We start from the raw sequence: 20159 nt of genomic DNA, 5'->3' as shown, positions 1-20159 counted from the left end.
GATAAGAAAAGCATCTCAGAATGCACTACATGTCCACCCTTGAGGCAGATGCTCTACAACTACAGATTCAAATATTCTTGCTTCAAATGCCATACTTCTGAACTGAAAAGACAGGACAACATCTTGTGAAATTCATACAATGAACAATTGAAGTTGGGTTATTTTTTTATAATAGGTCAGATACCTGTTATATAATAACATATTGCTGTATTATAGACACAACCCAAATTAGGATGTTTTTAACCCGGGCTTTTAATGCATGTAGAAAATATCTATGGATGCATCAAAGTGTACCGGTAAATGGCCGGAACTGAACAAAGTAAAACATACTGACACTAAATACATATTTTTTTTACCACAGGATAAATTACGTCTTAATATGCCAGCAGACATACCAGCAAAGCACAATGTATTTTTTATTTAGCAGTGCAATTAGTTAGCTGCAGCTATTGAAACATATCCTAACACTGCAATATGACTTATACAAATACACCAGTTATTGGTATAAATTATTTGCCCTTTTTGGTCAAATATTTGTGGTTGCCAAATATTCTGTGCATCCTTAAACATTCCTCTTGTTTGGAAAACATGAGGTCAGAAATTAAATACTCTTCATTAATAAAAATGATCAAGAAAATTACCTTGTACAAGTTCAACCCCTGAGCTGACCACGATGACCACCATGGCCACCAAAATGCAGCGGTTCAGAGTGACTCCTGTCCATGGGTTTTCCACCTCACTCAAAGACTTAACAGGCAGTAACCGGCGATATTTCACTGTAGGGACAACATAATGAATTACACCACACTTCATATATTATTGACATAATTAGAAACATGCATATACTGTCTACAAAACTCCTCCATATTCTTACAATGTGGAAATCAACTGTGCAGTTTCACATGTAATGGTTATGTACATGAATATTAATAGCTCTGTTGGGTAAGAATTATAGGCTTTTTATTCAGTTGTGATTTCTTAACCGATAACGGTAAATAAATGAAATGGCAAGTGCACACATAAACTCAGAAAGTCTTGTTTAGGTTTGTGTCAGTATCATAAGAATACATACTTTTGGTAGTGATCTTTCCCAGTCAGTCCACAATTCCTTTGGGCAAAGAAAAAATATATATATAATATTTTAGAAATATATAATACAAATCGATAAAAAATGAGTTTATTATACCACTGATGACATGAAGGTAGAGATAAATAAATCAATCATTGTAAGAAGAGCAGTCAGAAAGTTTACACTATGTTCCATGTGCTCTGTTGCAGTATACTGTACACTACCGCTGCACACACACTAGCTGTATAGAGTACACAGCACTTACAACATGGCTTAAAAATAGACAGCAGGTTAAACTTGGGAAAAGGTCAAATATGATCCAGCACATGTAACATATTCACACTGAAACACACTTCTAATCATATGGTTTATGAAAATAACTCCAGTCTTACCTGGCATAACCTGTTCTGTCATAGAAAGAGTAGATATTAATTTCAAATTCGGTGCGTCAGTGTCTCATGCTGTGCGTCAGATGTGGTTTCTTGACTGACAGGCACAGCTGAGAGTAGATAATAAACACTAAGGCAGAAGTGAGGTGCACTTGGCAAACGCACTGGTGGTTGGTGCAGACATGCTGAGTTTGAGTTTTGTCCCAGCTGTGCTTTGTGCTGTCTGTTCACTAATCTATATTTAATATTATGAAAGCATAAACAATTATGGAATGTTATAGTCATGATCTAAAATAATTAATTTAGCTCTTACATGATGCCTTAATTTGCTGATAGGATTAATCTGGTATTTAGAGAAACTGTAAACTATTAATTTTCTTTTACTGTATATTGGCATTTGGAAAGAGTGCTTTAGACCAGGTGCAAGGAACTCTAGCAACTCTACTCCTAAGGTCTGAATTTAGTCCCCTTAACCCAGCTTTAATCAATCATTTGTCGTAAAAGCTTTAATATTTGATATTTTAATATTTAATATTTTAATACATGATTGTAAATCCTATTACTTAAACGTGATAAGATTTGTTATTAAACATATTGATGTTGAATTTTCTTTGTACATGGAACATGTTTTCAGTTGGTTTTAATAATGTTAAACATAAGGCATATCAATATTATATTATTAATCTAATTATAATGTTAGCTAAATTTTACATTCATAAATGTAAAGTTAAAAAGAGTGTCCCATTCTTGGAACTATTCTTGGATCAACAAATAGAAAGGCTGCAAAGACTGTAAATATTTGAAAATACCTTGGTCTATTTTTATAAATGCTCCCTCACTTCTTATATATTTTTATGTATGTTATGTTTTGTTCTTTATTGAATTGTTTATGTGAACTTTAATTTAACAAACCTACTCATTCATTGTTTCTTCTAAAATCACAGGTATTAAAAGGAGTTTATCTTGCTTTTTAAACAACTGCCTGTACTGTTTAGGAAAATGTCCCACTAAATTTTGGAAAATACTGGATGGAACACCATCACTCCAACATAGTTTCACTGCTTCACAGCTCAATGCTTCGGAGAGGCCTATTGCATTGTCAATACTTCTCTATGGGAGCTAAACAAGTGATGTGTGTGCATTTGCTCATCTGTGCCAGCAATAAGTAAAACTTAAAAGTAGCTAAATGCATTCATTTACAAGTGAACAAGCATTTGGACAAACAGGGGCAGTTTTCCAGAAAGGGACTAAATCTATGTTCCTAATTTGGATAGAAAATAGTGTATTGACAGTTTTTGTTATGTGTTATTATCTTATTTCATACTATGCAAATATGGTGTGATTTCACTAATAATTTATTTGGAATTTTCCATTTGTTTGTTTTTCTATATATTATGTTTTTTATAGATTCTCAATGAGGTTAAGGTCTGAACTCTGTGGTGAACAATCCATGTGTGAAAATGATGATCTCATGCTCCCTAAACCACTCTCTCACAATTGCAGCCTGATAAATCCTGGCACTGTCATCTTGGAATATGCCCCTGCTATCAGGGAAGAAAAAAATCCATTGATTGAATAACCTGCTCATTCAGTATATTCAGGTAGTCAGCTGACCTCATTCTTTCAGCACATACTGTTGCTGAACCTAAACCTGACCAACTGCAGCACCAACCCCAGATCATTTGCTTAGTTAAATCCAGGTGGCGACTTTTTTTTGGACAGGTAGTGTATACCTACGTCCATTACAATGTGACTTACACGTGGGTCATACATACAAATATGTAAAGTTATATGTGCAAGAATTATATATTGGCTGTTTATATTCTTACAATATTCTTGTTGTAAATTTACTAAAACTAAGGTTCGTTGCTTTTGCATTCGTTGCTTATTTTACAGGGACTCCAGAGCTTTCAAAAATTATATTCTTCCTCCTAAAAATGAATCCCATAGAGGGTTAAATGTTTAGGGCTGAGTAAAGTAATGGCTGGGATCAGTGGTGGTTTTTTTTTAATAAAACGGCTTGCCAAAGTTTATGGTAAAAGTCTTAAAACCCTTTTAATGACTTCTTACCACTTACTTTAATTTGTCATTTGTCTGGTTTACTCACCTCTGAGTAAAACTGTAGTTAATACATTAGTGACAGTCAGGTAAAGGAGGCGCTGTGATGGATCCTCCCCTTTCCGCCTTCAGCTCTGTGAGCATAAATCCCGCAGTTTCAGCCCCAACGCGATCACATCCAGCCGAGACAGGACGAGGAGCTGTGGGCCTTGACGTTGGCCGGATGGTTAAATCCAACCTCCAGACGATCCTGAATAGCCACTGTTTTGTCAGAGAAAAAGAGAGAAATATACCCAAGATGCCTGTAGCCGAAATGACCCGTAATAAACCCGAGATCGAGAGGTATGTCGAGACTTTAATCCGGTTAAAGAGAGAGTGTTTACTGGCTAGGCTAAGCTAGTATAGGTAGCCACTTAGCTCGTTAGCTTGCTAGCCTGCTCGCGTTGAGGCCTTGCGGTCTCGGTAAAGCCTTCCTGGAGCTTGTTCACCTAGAGAAAGAACAGACACGGGCAGTAACGACGACGTATTTACTGGCAGTGTCGTATGAAGTGAATGTATTGAGTCGTTTTCTTAATTTTGACTGCATTTAGTATTAAATTAAACGTTGTCTGTGTGTTTGTGATACTGAAGCGATAGCTAAGCTAACTCGCTAACGTGCTGTTATGGCTACTGTTGCTTAATATTAGCTAGTTAGCTAATCTTGTTAGCTAGCTAGTTAGCTAACACGAGCTAATGCTAGTTACTGACTTTTTGATTTACTAGCTAGGTTAGCTAACTATGTACATATTGAGCTAATCCTGTTAGCAGTCGTTTTCCAGACTAGGCCATAGTTCGCAGCGCGAGTAGATCCCCTAATAACAATTATTGTTATTAGGTCATATTGTGCCATGTTTAAAGACGTATTAACAAGATATTATCTAATATAGGTTAGTACTTTTAAAAATGGGCTGCTAGCCAAAGTCCTCAGTACCGTTTTGTTTCTGGGTCTTTCGACAGTGGATCAGTGACTAACACAGCCTTTGTACATGTTGTGATCTCACGTCCTGTACTAGCAACTCACTTCACCTTCCGCCGATGATTTATTAGATAGCGATAATGACCAACCTGTACCATCCTAAAAAAACAAGCAATAGGAAATTTTAAAGCTCATTCAATTAACTACAACGATTTGGTCTCTTTAGAAAAATACGTCTCCTGTTTCTACTGGGGCACCTGAAGTACCATAGAACTGAAAACTAAATTTTAGATGTTTAAAACCACCGTAATAGTAGTAATATTAATAAACCTAATTGCTAAACTGTTTCCATTAGCCTAACTGAAACATTCCCTCTAAACCAAGGAAATGTTTATATGAAATGAGGGAAAACTTGTTTTATTCAGGGAACAGGCCAAAAGATATCTTTCCCTTCAATATACTCAATACAGCTGTTTACAATATATTTAAAAATAACCATTTGGGTTGTTTTGGAGTTTGTCAAATGTTGGCTTATGATTTGATTCTGATATTTTAAGTAAGTCTGGTCATCTTAAATGTGAATTACTTAATGAGATCAGTACAGTTGTGGTCCAGTGCCCAGAATTGGCAGTAGCAGTGGAAAAAGGGATTACAGCTCTATTGTTAAGCAATTGCTGCAAGTTTGGATCTCAAACGGCCAGTTTATTCAGCTTCTACAGACCAGAAGAGTTGGTCTCCACATTCTGACATGTCTGTATTCAAAATGACTGTGGCTTGTTGTGCAGTTGTTTCTCATTTATATTCATCTGCTTCTTGCAGTCCTCGACGTTGCCCCCGGTGTTGCAGTAACCCGTGTCCGGGGCCTCTGTGGTGTTCCTGATGCCCCTCACCCACCATTGAAGATCCCAGGTGGGCGAGGGAATGATCAGCGGGATCACAATCTTTCAGCTAAGCTATTCTACTCTGTAAGTGTCACTTTTTTTATTATTAACCATGGTCTGTGTTAGAACTGATTGCATTGGCATGTTAATTCCAGATCAGTCGTCTTGGAAAAAGTCTAGCTGTAAAAACGTGGCAGTACTTGTGAAGTCTAAAAGTACACTACTAGCATGAGTTAATTATTACATAATGACAGGAAAGTCTGCGGACTTCAGCACGTATGAATGTTCTTCAAAGTAAAATGACTGACAGAAATGGTCAATTCCAAATCCTAAGTAAATTGTGCAAGCCTTAATACCTTGATGGTGTATAACCAAACTGGGAACTGCATGTTTATACATATGTATGTAAAAAAAAAAAAAAAAAAAAAAACTATTCATTTGTGTAATTTAACAGGATGCTCAGTTGCTGGTTCTTGAGGAGCCTCCCCCCTTGAACAGCCGTGTACGTTTTTTGCTCTTTGAGCGGCGCTGCTCTGAGTCTAAGCCGCTAATCTGGAGGGGTGCACTGACGGGGGCCAAGCTTTACATCGAGATTCCCCCTGGAGCACTTCCTGAAGGCAGCAAGGACAGGTTAGTAACACTAGTTTTGTTTTTAATGTTTTTGCCATGCACTTCCTCTTTCTTTCTATGTGGGAGGCATTATCTTAGCTACAGACTATTTTCTGTTGTTTTTAAGTGTAATGCTACATGAAACAACATCCTTACCATAAACCTTAATATACTGTGGACGTGTGCGTTTTTTAAATAAAAAAAAAAAAAAAAAAATTTATAATAAAGAAAACAGTTTTAATTGATTTAAGAGGACTGGGGCTAGAACAATTTTTTAAATATTTTTTGTTTGTTTGGTTACTGTTCAAGTTTCACCCTTAGCTGTGTATTTTCTGATTGTTGTGCAACATATTAGGCAACACAGGCCAAGTAGGTTGATTTTGTGCACAAAAAAATGACTGCTCCAAGAAGTTAAGAAAGATTCAGCTGAATGTAATTTGCTTGCATTGCCATAAGTAGCTGTCAAGTGATTGCCCAGTTCATGACATGATTGTATTCATTCTGTTTTATTAGTCACGTTGCAAAGTAACGTCCAAAATGCATCATGCTAAACTGCCAAGTACATCAGACTTGCAACTTTTACTAAGTTTTTAGGGAATATTTTTTTTAAATTTAATGCCCATGGTTCATGATTTTGGTTTTTAGACCCTGGTAGTAAAGGATAAGGTAACTTAATATCTTTCATCTCTCCTCTCTTGCAGTTTTGCTCTCTTGCTAGAATTTGCAGAAGAGAAGCTTCAGGTTGATCATGTTTTCATTTGCTTCCAGAAGAACCGTGATGATAGAGGTAAATTGTCTCCTGGGGTTATGTCTTCATTCTGGGTGATGTTTGAGAATCAAAGCATGGTACTTACGCTTTGTCTCCCCACAGCATCGCTTCTGCGGACATTCAGTTTCCTGGGCTTTGAGATTGTGAGGCCTGGTCATTCCCTTGTCCCATCCCGACCAGACGCTTTCTTCATGGCTTACAGCATCGAAAGAGACTCGGACGACGATTGAATAATGTGTAGTAATCCCTTGCTTCAATGAGTTTGTGCTTGTTCACCCAAATTTGTCACCATTAAAACAAATCGGAAAGATTATCAACACACTACATTGATGTTTCCTGTGAATTACTATTCAGTAGTTCTCAAAAGTTGTGCTGTACTTCAGTGATATTTGCACTAGCGTAAACTAGCGAATTTCCACAGCAATCCTTAGGCCATAAATCATTTCCATTGGGTTTACCACCTAAAGTAATTCTGTTTCATGCTGGTTCTTCCACTACTGTTCCCACACATTTGCTTTGTAGATTGTAATATTTATGGTAAATTCCCATGCAACGAGAAATGTATGTAAGTAGTTTTGTTTCCAGTGCTATTTCATATTGATTTTTCATGTTTGTATTGATTTATATGAATGTGTGCATGAATCTTCAAAGTGTTTTTGTTTGAATTTTTTTGTTTTTCCAGGTTCAGATGATTGGTCTGCATGTTTGTAACAGTGCAGAATAAATGTGCTCACCCTGTGCAGTGGTTCATTTATTATTAATTTTTTTGCTTCTTGCTATTGCTTCTGCTTCTAAAAGATTGTGTGGACCAATTTTCTGAACAAGCTAGTTCTGGAACATGGCAAATTTGACAGCCAAACATGGCTGCACACTGGCCTTTCACGACTGGAATTGAAACATTTTAATAATAAATTCACTGATAGGAGAATGTATGTATGGAAATTAACGCCTTAATGTGCCATGTCTATGTTGGCCAAAAATTCTAAATCAAAATCCTTTTAGAGGTTCTCGTTCAGGGAGGAAGTCCAAAAACTTCTCAACATAGGTGGTTTTGGTGAAATTTTTGATGGGAAGCATTTTGTTTTTTATCTTCGATGTTAAAACTTAAACATTTTAAAATCTATTCACTTATTTTTAGGTCAGGATATTGAATTACATGAAAATAGACAAAGTTGCTAAATGATTCTCGGGCGACTGTTTTATGTAGTTTTGGAGGCAACTCGACATTTCCGGGGCCTAGTACTAAAATTGTGCACGATCAGAGCTGAAACGTTCCGTACCCACAAAATATCTGTACGTAGCACAAGCACAGTACTCTGCCTTGTCCCCGCCCCCAATTACGCAGTTTATAATATGATAATTAGTACACATTGTCTTTCCCTATATTATTAATAAGAAAATGGTGAAGGACCCTCCGCTTTTTCCACACTATCAGACTCCACCCTTCCGTTATAATAATCCAGCAGCAGTTCATAAATTTCTCATTACCGTAAGGAACATAAATTAAATCGACGTTTATTTTTGTTTGAATGTTTGGGGTTATTTATCTACATTCATAATGCTTTTAGGTTAAAGGTGCTTCCCACCAATAATATTACTATCAATAATAATTATTTAAATGTCCCTTTTTACATTGCAAGAGGACAGTACAGGCTATAATCATACAATGGAAACAAGATATACATTTGTAACATAAGTACATTTTAATACAAACAATACATATAAAGCCAAAAAATGTTCAATATATGGAAAGTCGATGTGCACAAATAAATCAATTCGGACGTCAGAGATCAATGCTTTTGCTTTCGCTATCTGGGTGAGGACATTTGAGCTTATAACAACTAATCTGACAATAAGTTTCCAATATTTTATGATAAATTTAACCAAAATATGTACTAATTTTAACATCTCAGGTTGGCAAGCATCTCAAGTTAGCATTGTTAGAGCCAGTTGATAACATAGCATTATTCAGTATTTTAAGAACACAATTAGATAAGACAACCAAAAATGTGTATAATACTAAAGCTTCTACTAATCTTGATGTGCAGTGCTGCCATCTTAGATTGTAAAATCAGGGTTGGACATTCTTTGCAACTTCACTAGTAGGAATTATGACTTGTGTGAGTGTTCCATTTGACATGTGTGGCTTCAAACTTAGAAATTCGGAATGCGTGAAAAAGTTAAAATGTGATTTGAGTACAGTGATGACGTGCAGTATTTACACGATTGTAGACATGAATTAGGTAGAATATGGGTTATGTAAAAGCACTATATATATATATATATAATATTATTACAAATTCTCAGTTGCTGGTGTCACAGTTCCCACCAAGTGTTAACATTTCTGAGGTGAAATGGCCTGCAAACAATATTTTCTGACCACTACTATCTACTCTTCTGAGTGCTCCTTTGAGTGCTTTTGGACTGTGTTCCTTACAAAAATATATAACATTTCAGGGCTTCCTCTCAAACAAGCCGCACATTGTTATAGAGGCCCAGCTGTGCTGTTGTCTTAAGTACAGTCTCTGGATCAGCAAACGAGAGATAATGCAGGCAGAAATAGTTCTCCCAGTCTAAACCAGACTGATTTGAGAAGAGTCCTTTCTCAGCTAGCTTCAATACCAGCAGTGAGCGCTTTACCATCAGCCAGTTATGAAGCACTGTTGTGTTTGGTTGGTTCCTCTCAAAGAGCCCAGCCCTGGGGCCCCACAGTAGGGCTTGGAGTACACCTGCTATTTCAGACATCTGAAGCTCAGGGTTCTCCCTAGTTAGACGATTGATCAGGTGAAGCAGACCAGATGTGTACGGAGTATTTTTATGTACATCTGTATACTCATGTAGACAGTGCTTCAGCAGAACTCCCAGTTGGAGCCCATTCGTTGGTACTTCTTGAGAAGACAGTGCTCGGCCACTGCTGGGGGTAATCACAACGCGAGGAGCCCCCCACTTTCTCCATAATATTTGAAGCCTTTTCCTGCCTCTGTTTTCTTGTGGGGTATCTGGAACTGTACTTTCCCACTCCGATTGATCTGTAGCAATGTTTATTCGATGGGTATTTTTCTTCTGTTCCTTTAGATCTCCTACGGTTTCAGCTTTCCCCATTGACCTCTTGTTCTTGGCATGCACCCATACCAGCATGACGTTCTGTGGCCTCAGCTCTGCATGCTTGACATTGTGACTTTCTAGATGCTGCAGGCCCAGAGCCAGCTGGAGAATCAGCAGGCAGAGCCGCCTCTCGTATTCTTCAGGCTGCAAAGAAATTCCCTCTTGGATAAAGTCCTCCAGCGTTCCCCAAGGAAAATCCCTCACAATAGTCACTGCTAGGCCTCTTTCCAAAAAAGATAAGACTGTGTGCCTCTTGCTGATGGTGTTAGGTTCCTGCCACGACTCAGCACTGCCCTCGTGTGATGATTCGGATGCTTCAGCTGCAGTCAGCGATTCTGAGAGCTGTTTTTCCAGGTCCATGCATGGTGAGAAATGGGCCACAGTCTCTTCAATGTTGATGTGATGTGGTTGGGACATTGAGCATGTTAATATGGCATCTTTTCTGTTTATCTGAGATGAGAAAATGCATGAAAAAGTATTTAGACGACTCCCTTTCAATAGCATGTACAGAATAGACAGCTTAATGTCTATTAATATCAGACAATGTATTACCTTTTAAACAGAGAGTGAGGTAAATCTAGCATAGGGTAGAAAATTAACAGCAACCAGATGACTAATTTTGTATTTTTTCATCATAAGTGTTTGATTACTTTTGTGTGAGTTTTTTCTCACACAAACTTAATGACTTAATCTCACTTTTCAGGCTTTCATAAGGCAAGCACAAACCATTTACACTGAGAACTAGCTGGGCTTAGGGCTGAACGATTAATCGTTTTTTAATCGAAATCGCGATTTGAATGGACGCGATTTTTCAATCGCAGGAGCTGCGATTTGAATTAGCCAATAGCCTGCAAGTGTTTCCAACTTATGTGGTTAAAAGCGCCTGTTCTGTGTCTGAGAGGCTTGTGTGTGTGTGTGAGCACACCGCCTGCTCTTCTCCGATTGGCCTGATGCAGCAGGGGCTGGATTCATTTGAATATTTTTTTCACTGGAGGGCGGGGCTGCGTTCAACGCAACGAAGCCAGCATGCACTGCCGCTCTCTCCATTGCAGCTACATCAGGGTGAATTAAATTTAAAGTGGCGCTTGGACATGAGTGGAAGACTTGGATAAAATAATTTAAAGCCAGGCGGACACTGTGCAATTGTTTAAATGCGTTGTAGAGTTCAGATTGTCTGCGAACCCGAACCTGACTTGATGCCCGAACTCGCGCCGGGTCAGCAGAGAATTCCCTCCGCTTTCCTTTGCGCTCTGTCAGATGGTGCTCCAGAAAATGGTCTGTGAGGTAGATCTGTTTTAATACAACAAATCACACTATGATCTTTATGATGTACCACAAGTTACACTGTTATAATCACACAGTGCTGCACGCGTGTCAGCAGCTGCAGCTCTGCCTGTTTAAAGCTCCGCGCGTGGGTTAATCGGTTTGCGCCGCACACATCGCCGGGGTGACGACGCGTCTTTTTGGGGCAGAAATAATATTTCTTTATTTTATTTCTGCTATTGCGTGCCGTTTTTCGTTTATATCTTTTGGAATTCGTTATATTGTAATTTTATTAGTATTTGGGGATTATTAAATAAAATATAAAAGTAATATATAAACAGTATAAATAAATATCAGTTTGTACCAGTGTTGGGAGTAACGGCGTTAAAACAGCTTCTGGCCGCTGTGCCTGTGGTTTGGCGTGGTGAAGTGAGGCACAATTGTGACGATTTGCTGCTCTAATCAATTCAGTGATTGCCGTGGACAAGCCAAGTTCCGAATTAAGGACGTTAAGCTCTTTTTAGCTGCTCCGATGTTTGTGGTGCTGCTGCTTTCTCTTTTAGAGCTTAGATTTTCTGCCCGAACCTGACCTGACCCGAGGACCGACCCGAAATCGGGCTCCTATTTTTATTTTATATAAAGCTTTGGTGTGCTAATCATAATGTTGCTAAGTAACCAATTATTATTGTTCACTAAAGCGAACGAAATAGCGAAAACTGAAAGTGAAAAACATTTGTGTTAACTGAATCTGATAAAAACGGCAATTAAAAGAAAATAACATAACTATCTCGAACTGTATTTTGTGTTTATAAAACTAACTACAACTAACTGAAATTACTGATAGAATACCCTCATTTTCGTGTTAAATTAATTTAAAAGCGCTGTTGTACAGCGGAGTTGTACAGCGGGCGGTGTTGTGCCGAGCGCGTGGCACCTGGTCCGTGGCGTTAGTTCTTGTGTAAAGCGCTCGCGCTAGCCGCAAAATACGACAGAAAACACTGAGAAACTGCAGAACTATCTATGGGATTACAATATGAGCGCCAGGCAGATGAAAGAGAAACAGCAGATACAGCGTGAGAATATTTACCTGTGAGTAGTAACTCACACCAGAAATCTCTCTCTCTCTTTCTTTCTCTCTTGCAAAACGTGCACGTTTTGGGCCTGATCTAAGCTCTATTCTCTTTTGGCAAGGCTGTTGTTATATTAATACCATTTTAACGGTCATTAGATTGTTGTTTTTGTCCATTATTTTTTTTGTTTATATATACATATTTCCTTTGAGGGTGGCTTGGTATGTTTAATTTCATCCCCAGACGCGTTTTTCCGTTTTTTCCGTTTTTTTCAGTATTACAAGTTTTAGTAATTTTCTTTGGTTGTGTGGAGAATTTCGTTTTATTTTTTTTAAATTCGTTAGATTATATTTTTGTCAACATTTTGGGTTTATTTTCGTTTGTTATTTTTCTAATAGTAAATGTATAATTGATTTCCTTTTTTGATGGGCGAATATTAAAAAGTAACGCGATTAGTTACTTTTACTGGTAACTAATTACTTTTATAGTGGAGTAACTCTGTTAGTAACTCAGTTACTTTTTTGGAGAAGTAATGAATAACTATAACTAATTACTTTTTCAAAGTAACGTGCCCAACACTGGTAGCTACCAGTATGAAGCTAACAGCTAAAAACTGATTTACTTTTAAGTTCATTTATTTGTAAAAATGCATCTCAAAACTCAAAGAGTTTAGGATAAAACCGATATTTTGCTTTTTTTTTAGCTTTTCTGCTAAGGCATTACTGTCCACAGCGGACCAGTCAGTTACTGATGTTGCAGTTATACCTTTTGTGCATGCAAGCATTAATGATGCTACTTTTGCATTTAATGTGCAAAAAAACTGATTTACTTTTAAGTTAATTTATATTGTAAAAATGCATCTCAAAACTCAGACTTTACAGTTACTGATGTTGCAGTTAAACCTTGTTATTTATTTTGTTGTTACTTGCAATTTAAAAATAAAACTGAAAACTGCATTTAATCTGAGATACCTGTGAATATTTTATGTGGAAGAAGTTTATAAATTTATTTGATAGGTATGGTAACCACTAATACAGGTTTAGGTTTTTGATGGATTAAAAATAATCGCAATTTAAATCGCAATCGCAATATTCTGTGGAAAAATCGCAATTAGATATTTTGCCCAAATCGTGCAGCCCTAGCTGGGCTGACCTACAGCCTCCACACTGTAGGGTAAATGTAATAAATCCCTTCCATTAAAAAGAACAAGAGACACCCACATCCCCTAAAACATTTTATACACAGAAATGTATTCATATCTTAATGTTGTTTTACTAATAGCTTATTCAAATTGTGATCTGTAGTATATTTAGAATGTTTGGCACAGCTAATATCACATATGATACAGCATTTACTATAGCAACATTGCATAGTAAATGTACTAAATTACTTTTGTAGTGACTGTTTCTATGTAAATATGAACCCCTAATTCCATTAAATACACTAATAAGTTATAACAATAAAACCACTCACAGGTGAAGTTAATGAACATTGATTATCTCAATACAATGGCACCTGTTCATGTGTCTATATATACATATTTGGTAGTACCTAATAGTCAGATCTTGGACCTGATGTGCTGTGTAAGGATCTGATGCTCTTTGACAAAGACCAAATTCTGATGGCTACACAACTCTGCCAGAACATCTCCAAAACATTGGGCAGGTCTTATGTAGTGGTCAGAACGTACCAAAGTTGCTCCAAGGAAGAAGAACTGGTAAAGTGATGACAGGGTCATGGGCACACAAAGGTTAATAATGCAATCTATGAAGGCCCCACCTCAGCTTACAGGAATTAAAGGATCTGGTGTAATGTACTGATTCTGCACTGTAACCTACACTGTAACCTAGCATATATATTTGTGGATACCTCTTCTAGAGAATGCATTTAGCTATATATATATATATATATATATATATATATATATATATATATATATATATATATATATATATATATATAAGCTACCCCAGTTATTGAGAAGGTGTCTCAATACTTTTGTCCATATAGTGTATATTAAAGAAAAAAGCTATTTGGTGGCCTATTGGTGTGTTGACAAATGAGCAGCATTAGTCTAGACGCACAGGTTGTGGATAGTTTATTTTTACATTAATATAAAGTTGGTTAATATTTTTTTTAAATTATTAAAGCATCCAATTAAAATGGGAGTACTAACATTATGGTCTCTGTAATGAGCAGCTCTAAATAAAAATGCAGGTACAAAGAGTAGATTTATTATCTTGGAAGCATAATTAACATACTTAAAAGCAATATAATACGCAGGTATTGTATACAGTATGTGCAGCAATTAAATACGATTACTTAAATATTAAAGATTTTATCAAGTTTTATGGAGTACACACCCATTCATACACACTGACACTGCGCAACACACTTTCTGTTGTACATAGTAAGTTGCTAGTGGCGTTGCACAACACCTGATGAGGAAAAGGAAGTGTGGGGTCAGTGAGGTTTTAGGCCTCTGAGTAGAGAGTTGCCATATAAGGGTGTGAGAGCTGTCTGTGGCTTAGGGGTACATTATGGCAAAGTGCGTGTGTTGAACAGAGCTTCTATTCTTTTGTGCCCTTAGCTGACTTGGACGCTCTACTGAGGCTTTGTGTTAATATTTCCATTCATTTTCTGTAGATTGTCCTCATTTTCCCTCTGTTTGACAGTGATGGGCAGTTTTATAAGAATGAGTAAGCATGTGATGTGTAACTATTGCCTCACCTTAGCAGAGAAAACGCCTTCCGGGACTTTAGGGGCGTTCACCATGAAGAAAATATCTTCCTCTGTCTTTTCCGACTGCACTTCCTCACATAGCACAAAGTCCTGCGGCCGGAGTGTCCTCACTCGTTCTACCTCCTCTTCTTCTAGGAGGACCTGGGCCTCCAGGTGCTTCACAGTGCTCCTCATGAACTGAAGGTAGCGATATTGGATGACTGTGTAAACTTGCTCCTGGTGACAGAAGCCACTAAAGAAGCCTGGAAGATGCTGGTCAGGGGTATCAAAAGTTAACTGGAACTTGAGGTTTTCCTCTTTCTTATCTTGTCCTGGATTTCTGCAGAGCTGGTGGCTCAGGAATGGAGGGGCGGGTTTGAACAGATTGTCTGCAGGCAACGAATAGGTCCTTGCCAGCCTCTTCTTGGGGATCGGAGGAGGGGTCTGGTCTGAGAAGAATCTTCCCAGGTGAAATCCTGATTGTCCTCAAAAAGTGAAATTATGTGAAAAACAGGAAAATATTGTAATGCAAAGTCTACAATAATATCTTATAATATATCACCAGTAACCTTCATCCACATCATCAGTGACAACCTTCAAATAACGTTGTTTAATAAATAACAGCACCTAATATAGCTGAAAACACTAGTCAAAGTCCCATTGATGTACTTGACAAGTCAAATTTCTGCAAATTACTATTGCTTTAAAGCAGAGTTTCTCATCGCCACTATTGGTGGCACCCTGCCCTGCACTTTAAAGTGCTTTCTCCCAACACACCTGATTCAACTAATTAGCTTATTAACAAGCAATGGGTTTTAGATGAGAAGTTCAAGTGCAAAATGTGTGAAAATAGCCTTTTAGTTTCTGTGGTTACTGTATCTACAGATATAACATCAGCCGACAATTATGTCTATTTTACTTGTGCATGTGAATGCACACTCACACCTGTGCCATAACCCAGTTATGCTCTAGCAATTGATGTATAAGGGAATACTCTGACATTTGCTGAGAACAGTTCCAGGAGTGTTTTTGGCACACAATGCTCAATGTGGTTTAGCTGTCAGGTTTGGTTTCAGATATTACTTCCCCCCAATTCATTTCATGAGAAAAATACAGAAGCAAGACAGAAAGGTGTTTACCAATGTACAGCTTTCACATGTAGTCTGTCGTTATAGTCAGTATGTGTAATATTTCTAATTACATTAGTATTATACATTTTGTAAGATTGTAGAACTTATTTTTGGTCTATTCTTCTTGCTTTAAGTTATTTTATCTACAGAACTGTTAGTATGCTATCTTTACTATATGCAATATTCTGGATATAGAAAGATTGTAAATACTTATAATCTCATAATATTTATACCAAAATAGTAAATAAGTAACATTAGATCAGATATGCAGCCTCTATACAGCCCTAAAACAGCATCAATCAAATTGTGAGTGAGGCCTGATAGTGGGTGCCGAATGAATGGGATATATTTATCTTCTCAAATTGTGAGGGTGTTTAGTATTTGTAATTAACAGTGTTACATGTGTACTGGGAATATCTTAGAATACCTACAGTGGACAGTGCAGTGGGTGGTAATAATCAAAACCAGAACTGTCTGGCTTGAACTGTCTGTGCAATCAGAAAAGAGATTCTGGCAAAAATCTTATTCTTAAATAATGTTGGAGGGTTAGCTTATACTTATTATCTCATTTATGAATATCTCACAATTCTATTTAGAAAGCGACAACAAACATATTCATCATACTACGACTAGTGTTGTAATAACAGCAATGATCTTTTCAGGTGATTTGTTTCTTGAGAGAGTTCCTGCCCATTTTATGGGTGCATATTTCAGATTGTCATTACTGTTCTTATAGTCACTATGTAGCTACCTTTAATTACAATGTTTTACATTTTTACAACACTTGTGTTTCTGTTTAGTGAAAAACAAGTCTCATCTCCAAAACAGTAACTTTACAGGAAAGAGATAAAACCTTAACTTTTAAATTTCAGGTCATATTAGAGAATTTCTATTGGTCCATTCATCAAAAAATTTTGACAGAGTGTAAGGGACAGTTTGTGTGTTATGTAGTAAAAAAAATTTGACAAAAATGCTTTTCCATTTGAGCGACGCTATACTCTGCCAAGTGTAATAGTACAATATGGGCTTTTTTGCATTTGTATGTAATTGCTTTAAATATATCTGTATTTAAAATATATTATATAGTTCTAGGTCCACTTTGAACTGAGCCTTATTCATCAATATTTTCTAAAAAAAAAATAAAAAATAAAAATAAAATAAAATAACTATGTCAAATTTATGATGTGGTTTTTTTATGTAACAAATGCCCAATAAAGAAACCATGAGTGTGAAGGTGAACATTAGAATCCTTGTGAAAAGTGTATTAAGTGCATTTGAAGACGAAACATCTTTTTTATAACAAATCATAAGTTACACAGTTCAAACATCTATACCCTCCATTAATGTAGGCCAATGATGTGGAGCTCTTGTCAATGCAGAGGCCCTAGACAAACCTGATCTGTACTGAATACATTTGGCAACAAATGATCAAGGCAATAAAAAACAAGGCAAGAACAAAAAACAAGAAATATACAAGAATTAGAAAATGGCAAAATGTTTCACATCACCTCAGTTAAGTTAATTTGTGTTAAGTTGCTTTTTTTGTTTCAAATGCACTGACTTACCAAAGTGGTGATGAATCGGACACTGTGCGGCATTGCAGTCAGCGGGCGCAGCAAACACATCAGTTAAAGGGGATGGAAGAGGAGAAGAGCCATGTAGGTTTGAGATCCCTTCCAGCTGTAGGTCTGGAGCAGAACTTGTACTGGAGTGACTCCTGCACAAACACATGCTTCTGTTTAGGATCCAGTTCAGTGTGGTCCCTTGATTCAGTGCGATAACATGAGTTTCAGTGTATATTAAGATCAAAATGATTATAAGATGAAGCTTGTAACATTGAGGATACAGTTAGCCTCAATGGACACCAACAGTGACAGCCCTAATGAGTATCTTGTGTACATAGTTCAGAGCACGCTCTTCTGCATATGCATAAGGACCATGCTAATGCTAACGCTTCAAGAAGACCACACTATGCATGTCACTCTCAGCATATCACTGTCTTCTAAAAATAAACTAACCAACTAATTTAGTGCAAGAGATTTGTAGTGATGTGATGTAACACCTCCTACGACTAATACCACAAAATATCTAGTAGTAGTAGTGTCTGTGCATGTGGGTCATCAGACATCCTACGGTTAAAGTTGCCACAGGTTTACCTTCGCTGTTTGATGGGCAGGGCAGGGGGCTTGCTGTCTGCTGCAGCTCCTTGAAGAGTGTAGTCCATTTCTGAGAGCTTTTTACCAGAGTGTTTTGTCAGCAGCCTCTGTCAGAACGTCTAAGTGTGAACGTGCATACTTCTCCAAATGTCGGTTCCTGTAGTTATTCTTCCCCCATCTCTCTCTCTCTCTCTCTCTCTCTCTCTGTCTCTCTCTCTCGTGCCCTTATCTTACTGTATCTGAGGTTGGAAGCGGAACACTTGTGACACCGAGCATCTGTCTCTTTCTGCAAAACCTCAAAAACATTTGAGACTCTCACTCAAGTGCTTCTGACTTCTTCTGCTTGCATAACTGATGTTTATTTTAAAAATGAAACTAATAAACATTTTAAAGAATGAATATATTTAGTCTTTCTGTCTGGCTTGCCTTGTGATTTCCTGAGGCACCAGACTATGCAAAGTGTGGGTTATGCAGCAGCTACCTGACATCAAACATATTAGACAACTTTATATGATGTTCTAAACTCCTAAAACACTAACTCTGTATTCTATTTTAGGCTTTACAACTCAGGAAATCATTTGGATTACTTGTGATAACATGTAATAACAGATGTGGCACACACACGTTACTCTTTTGCCATCTAACATCTATATATATCATGTGCCATTAAGCTGACAAATAATGCAGTTAAAATGGTAAAATTTGAAAAAAGTGTTTGCTCTCCACAAACATTACATGTTGCATGTGTTTGGAGCTTTGAGTGAGCAAAATGAGATAATCTTCAAAGCCACATCACCTAAAATAAACCACTATCAAAATTCCCAAATAAATTCTCTTAATTCAAACACTTTACGAAAATCAACCTAAAAACTTTTAATCATTATAATAAAAAATAAATAAATAAAACAGACACACTACAGGCTGGCTACTGTGAAAGTTATGGAACAGAATTCATCATCACATACCATGACTTTTGTCATGTCCTATGCAAGTTAGAAAATTTGCACTGACTTGCAGGAAATGGGGATGTGTTTCGGGAGTTGCTTGTCTGTTTGCATGGATTATTATTTTAGCCAAACACTGTGGTTCATGATCATTACCACCATCTGTGCTGTGGTCTTCCTGTGAGAGGTATTTTTTTATGATGTATTCCTGATACACATGACACTGTGGATCAAGAAAATGGAATGACCCATCCATCTGGCATCAAAGTCCCATAATTCATGTTGCCTTGCCATTAGCATGCTGGCTTGTGTTCAGCTTCACTTACAAGATAACACCTCACAACTTGTGTGTTCCCAAGCTGTCCCTTGAATTCAAACTTTCTGATCAATTTACATACTAATGTCCCATGACTTTTGGCATGTTGGCATATATCACTCTAGAAAGGGTTATAAAATATTGTCTTAGAGTCAGGACCTTATTATTATTATTGGTATTTAGGAACGGGCAGCCATTTATTAGAACACGACCAAAAAACGATTAACGTAGATATTTATGCATTATTTTTTTATTGAAAACATAAGTGTGAAAAAGGTACTATTTTTCCACTGAGACGACCACAACTCCACCATCAACACACTGACAGTTCATACAGGAAATCACAAAAAAAAAAACAGACAAGCATATATGGAACTATCTTATATATGTTGCTTGCCTTATATATGGTCAGTGTCCCTGGGCCCCCGTTTAGAAAAAAAATGGTAAGCAGTGGGCAGCAAAGTGAACAACGCTACTAACCAAAAGGAACGTATAGACTTGCCTCACATCAGACATTACAGACCAAATGAGGATCTTGCTGCTTTAGGACATTTGCAACTTGCCACAAGTAATAAAACCATGTGTTCTGCTCTTCACTAGAAACCTAGCATGATCATATACAGCCTTTGATGATGAGAAGCACAAGAACAAGTCCACCTCTAAGTGCTACAAAAGGAGAACAGTTAAGGTTTTGGAATGGTATACACAAAATCCTTACTCAAAT

At 37.2% G+C, this 20159-nt stretch overlaps 2 protein-coding genes across 3 annotated transcripts; one reads left to right on the top strand and one right to left on the bottom strand.

The window, feature by feature from the left end:
- Positions 1 to 3667: 3667 nt before the first annotated feature.
- On the top strand, positions 3668 to 7468 carry oaz1a (ornithine decarboxylase antizyme 1a). The gene is given in 5 exon segments (NM_001291392.1): positions 3668 to 3858; positions 5291 to 5436; positions 5807 to 5982; positions 6663 to 6748; positions 6833 to 7468. Coding segments are annotated over 5 exon segments (654 nt in total). The 5' UTR covers positions 3668 to 3739; the 3' UTR covers positions 6961 to 7468.
- Positions 7469 to 8410: 942 nt separating this feature from the next.
- Positions 8411 to 18394, bottom strand: peak3 (PEAK family member 3). 2 transcript variants are annotated; one of them, XM_007233255.4, is made up of 4 exons: positions 18176 to 18394; positions 17585 to 17736; positions 14899 to 15374; positions 8411 to 10285 (listed from the first exon to the last, which is right to left on the bottom strand). In XM_007233255.4, exons 1-4 carry the CDS (start codon positions 18241 to 18243, stop codon positions 9197 to 9199), a joined length of 1785 nt encoding a protein of 594 aa, XP_007233317.2. In that variant the 5' UTR covers positions 18244 to 18394; the 3' UTR covers positions 8411 to 9196. The 2 variants fall into 2 exon arrangements, with proteins under 2 accessions (XP_007233317.2, XP_007233318.2); XM_007233256.4 differs by having other exon boundaries at positions 14899 to 15365; positions 18176 to 18393.
- Positions 18395 to 20159: the final 1765 nt, after the last annotated feature.

Source organism: Astyanax mexicanus, chromosome 16 (genome assembly GCF_023375975.1).
Source record: "Astyanax mexicanus isolate ESR-SI-001 chromosome 16, AstMex3_surface, whole genome shotgun sequence".
NCBI classification, from domain to species: Eukaryota; Metazoa; Chordata; class Actinopteri; order Characiformes; family Acestrorhamphidae; genus Astyanax; species Astyanax mexicanus.
Note: the sequence above shows the minus strand (reverse complement) of the source record. Positions and strands in the feature narration are given on the sequence as shown.

Excerpts from the sequence above, each read along its gene's own strand:
- peak3 (XM_007233255.4), bottom strand. The coding sequence starts at position 18,243 with ATGGACTACACTCTTCAAGGAGCTGCAGCAGACAGCAAGCCCCCTGCC. Across the intron at positions 17,737-18,175 it reads CTGCCCATCAAACAGCGAAG|GAGTCACTCCAGTACAAGTT; the intron begins GTAAACCTGTGG and ends GTGTTTGTGCAG. Across the intron at positions 15,375-17,584 it reads TCCGATTCATCACCACTTTG|GACAATCAGGATTTCACCTG; the intron begins GTAAGTCAGTGC and ends TCACTTTTTGAG.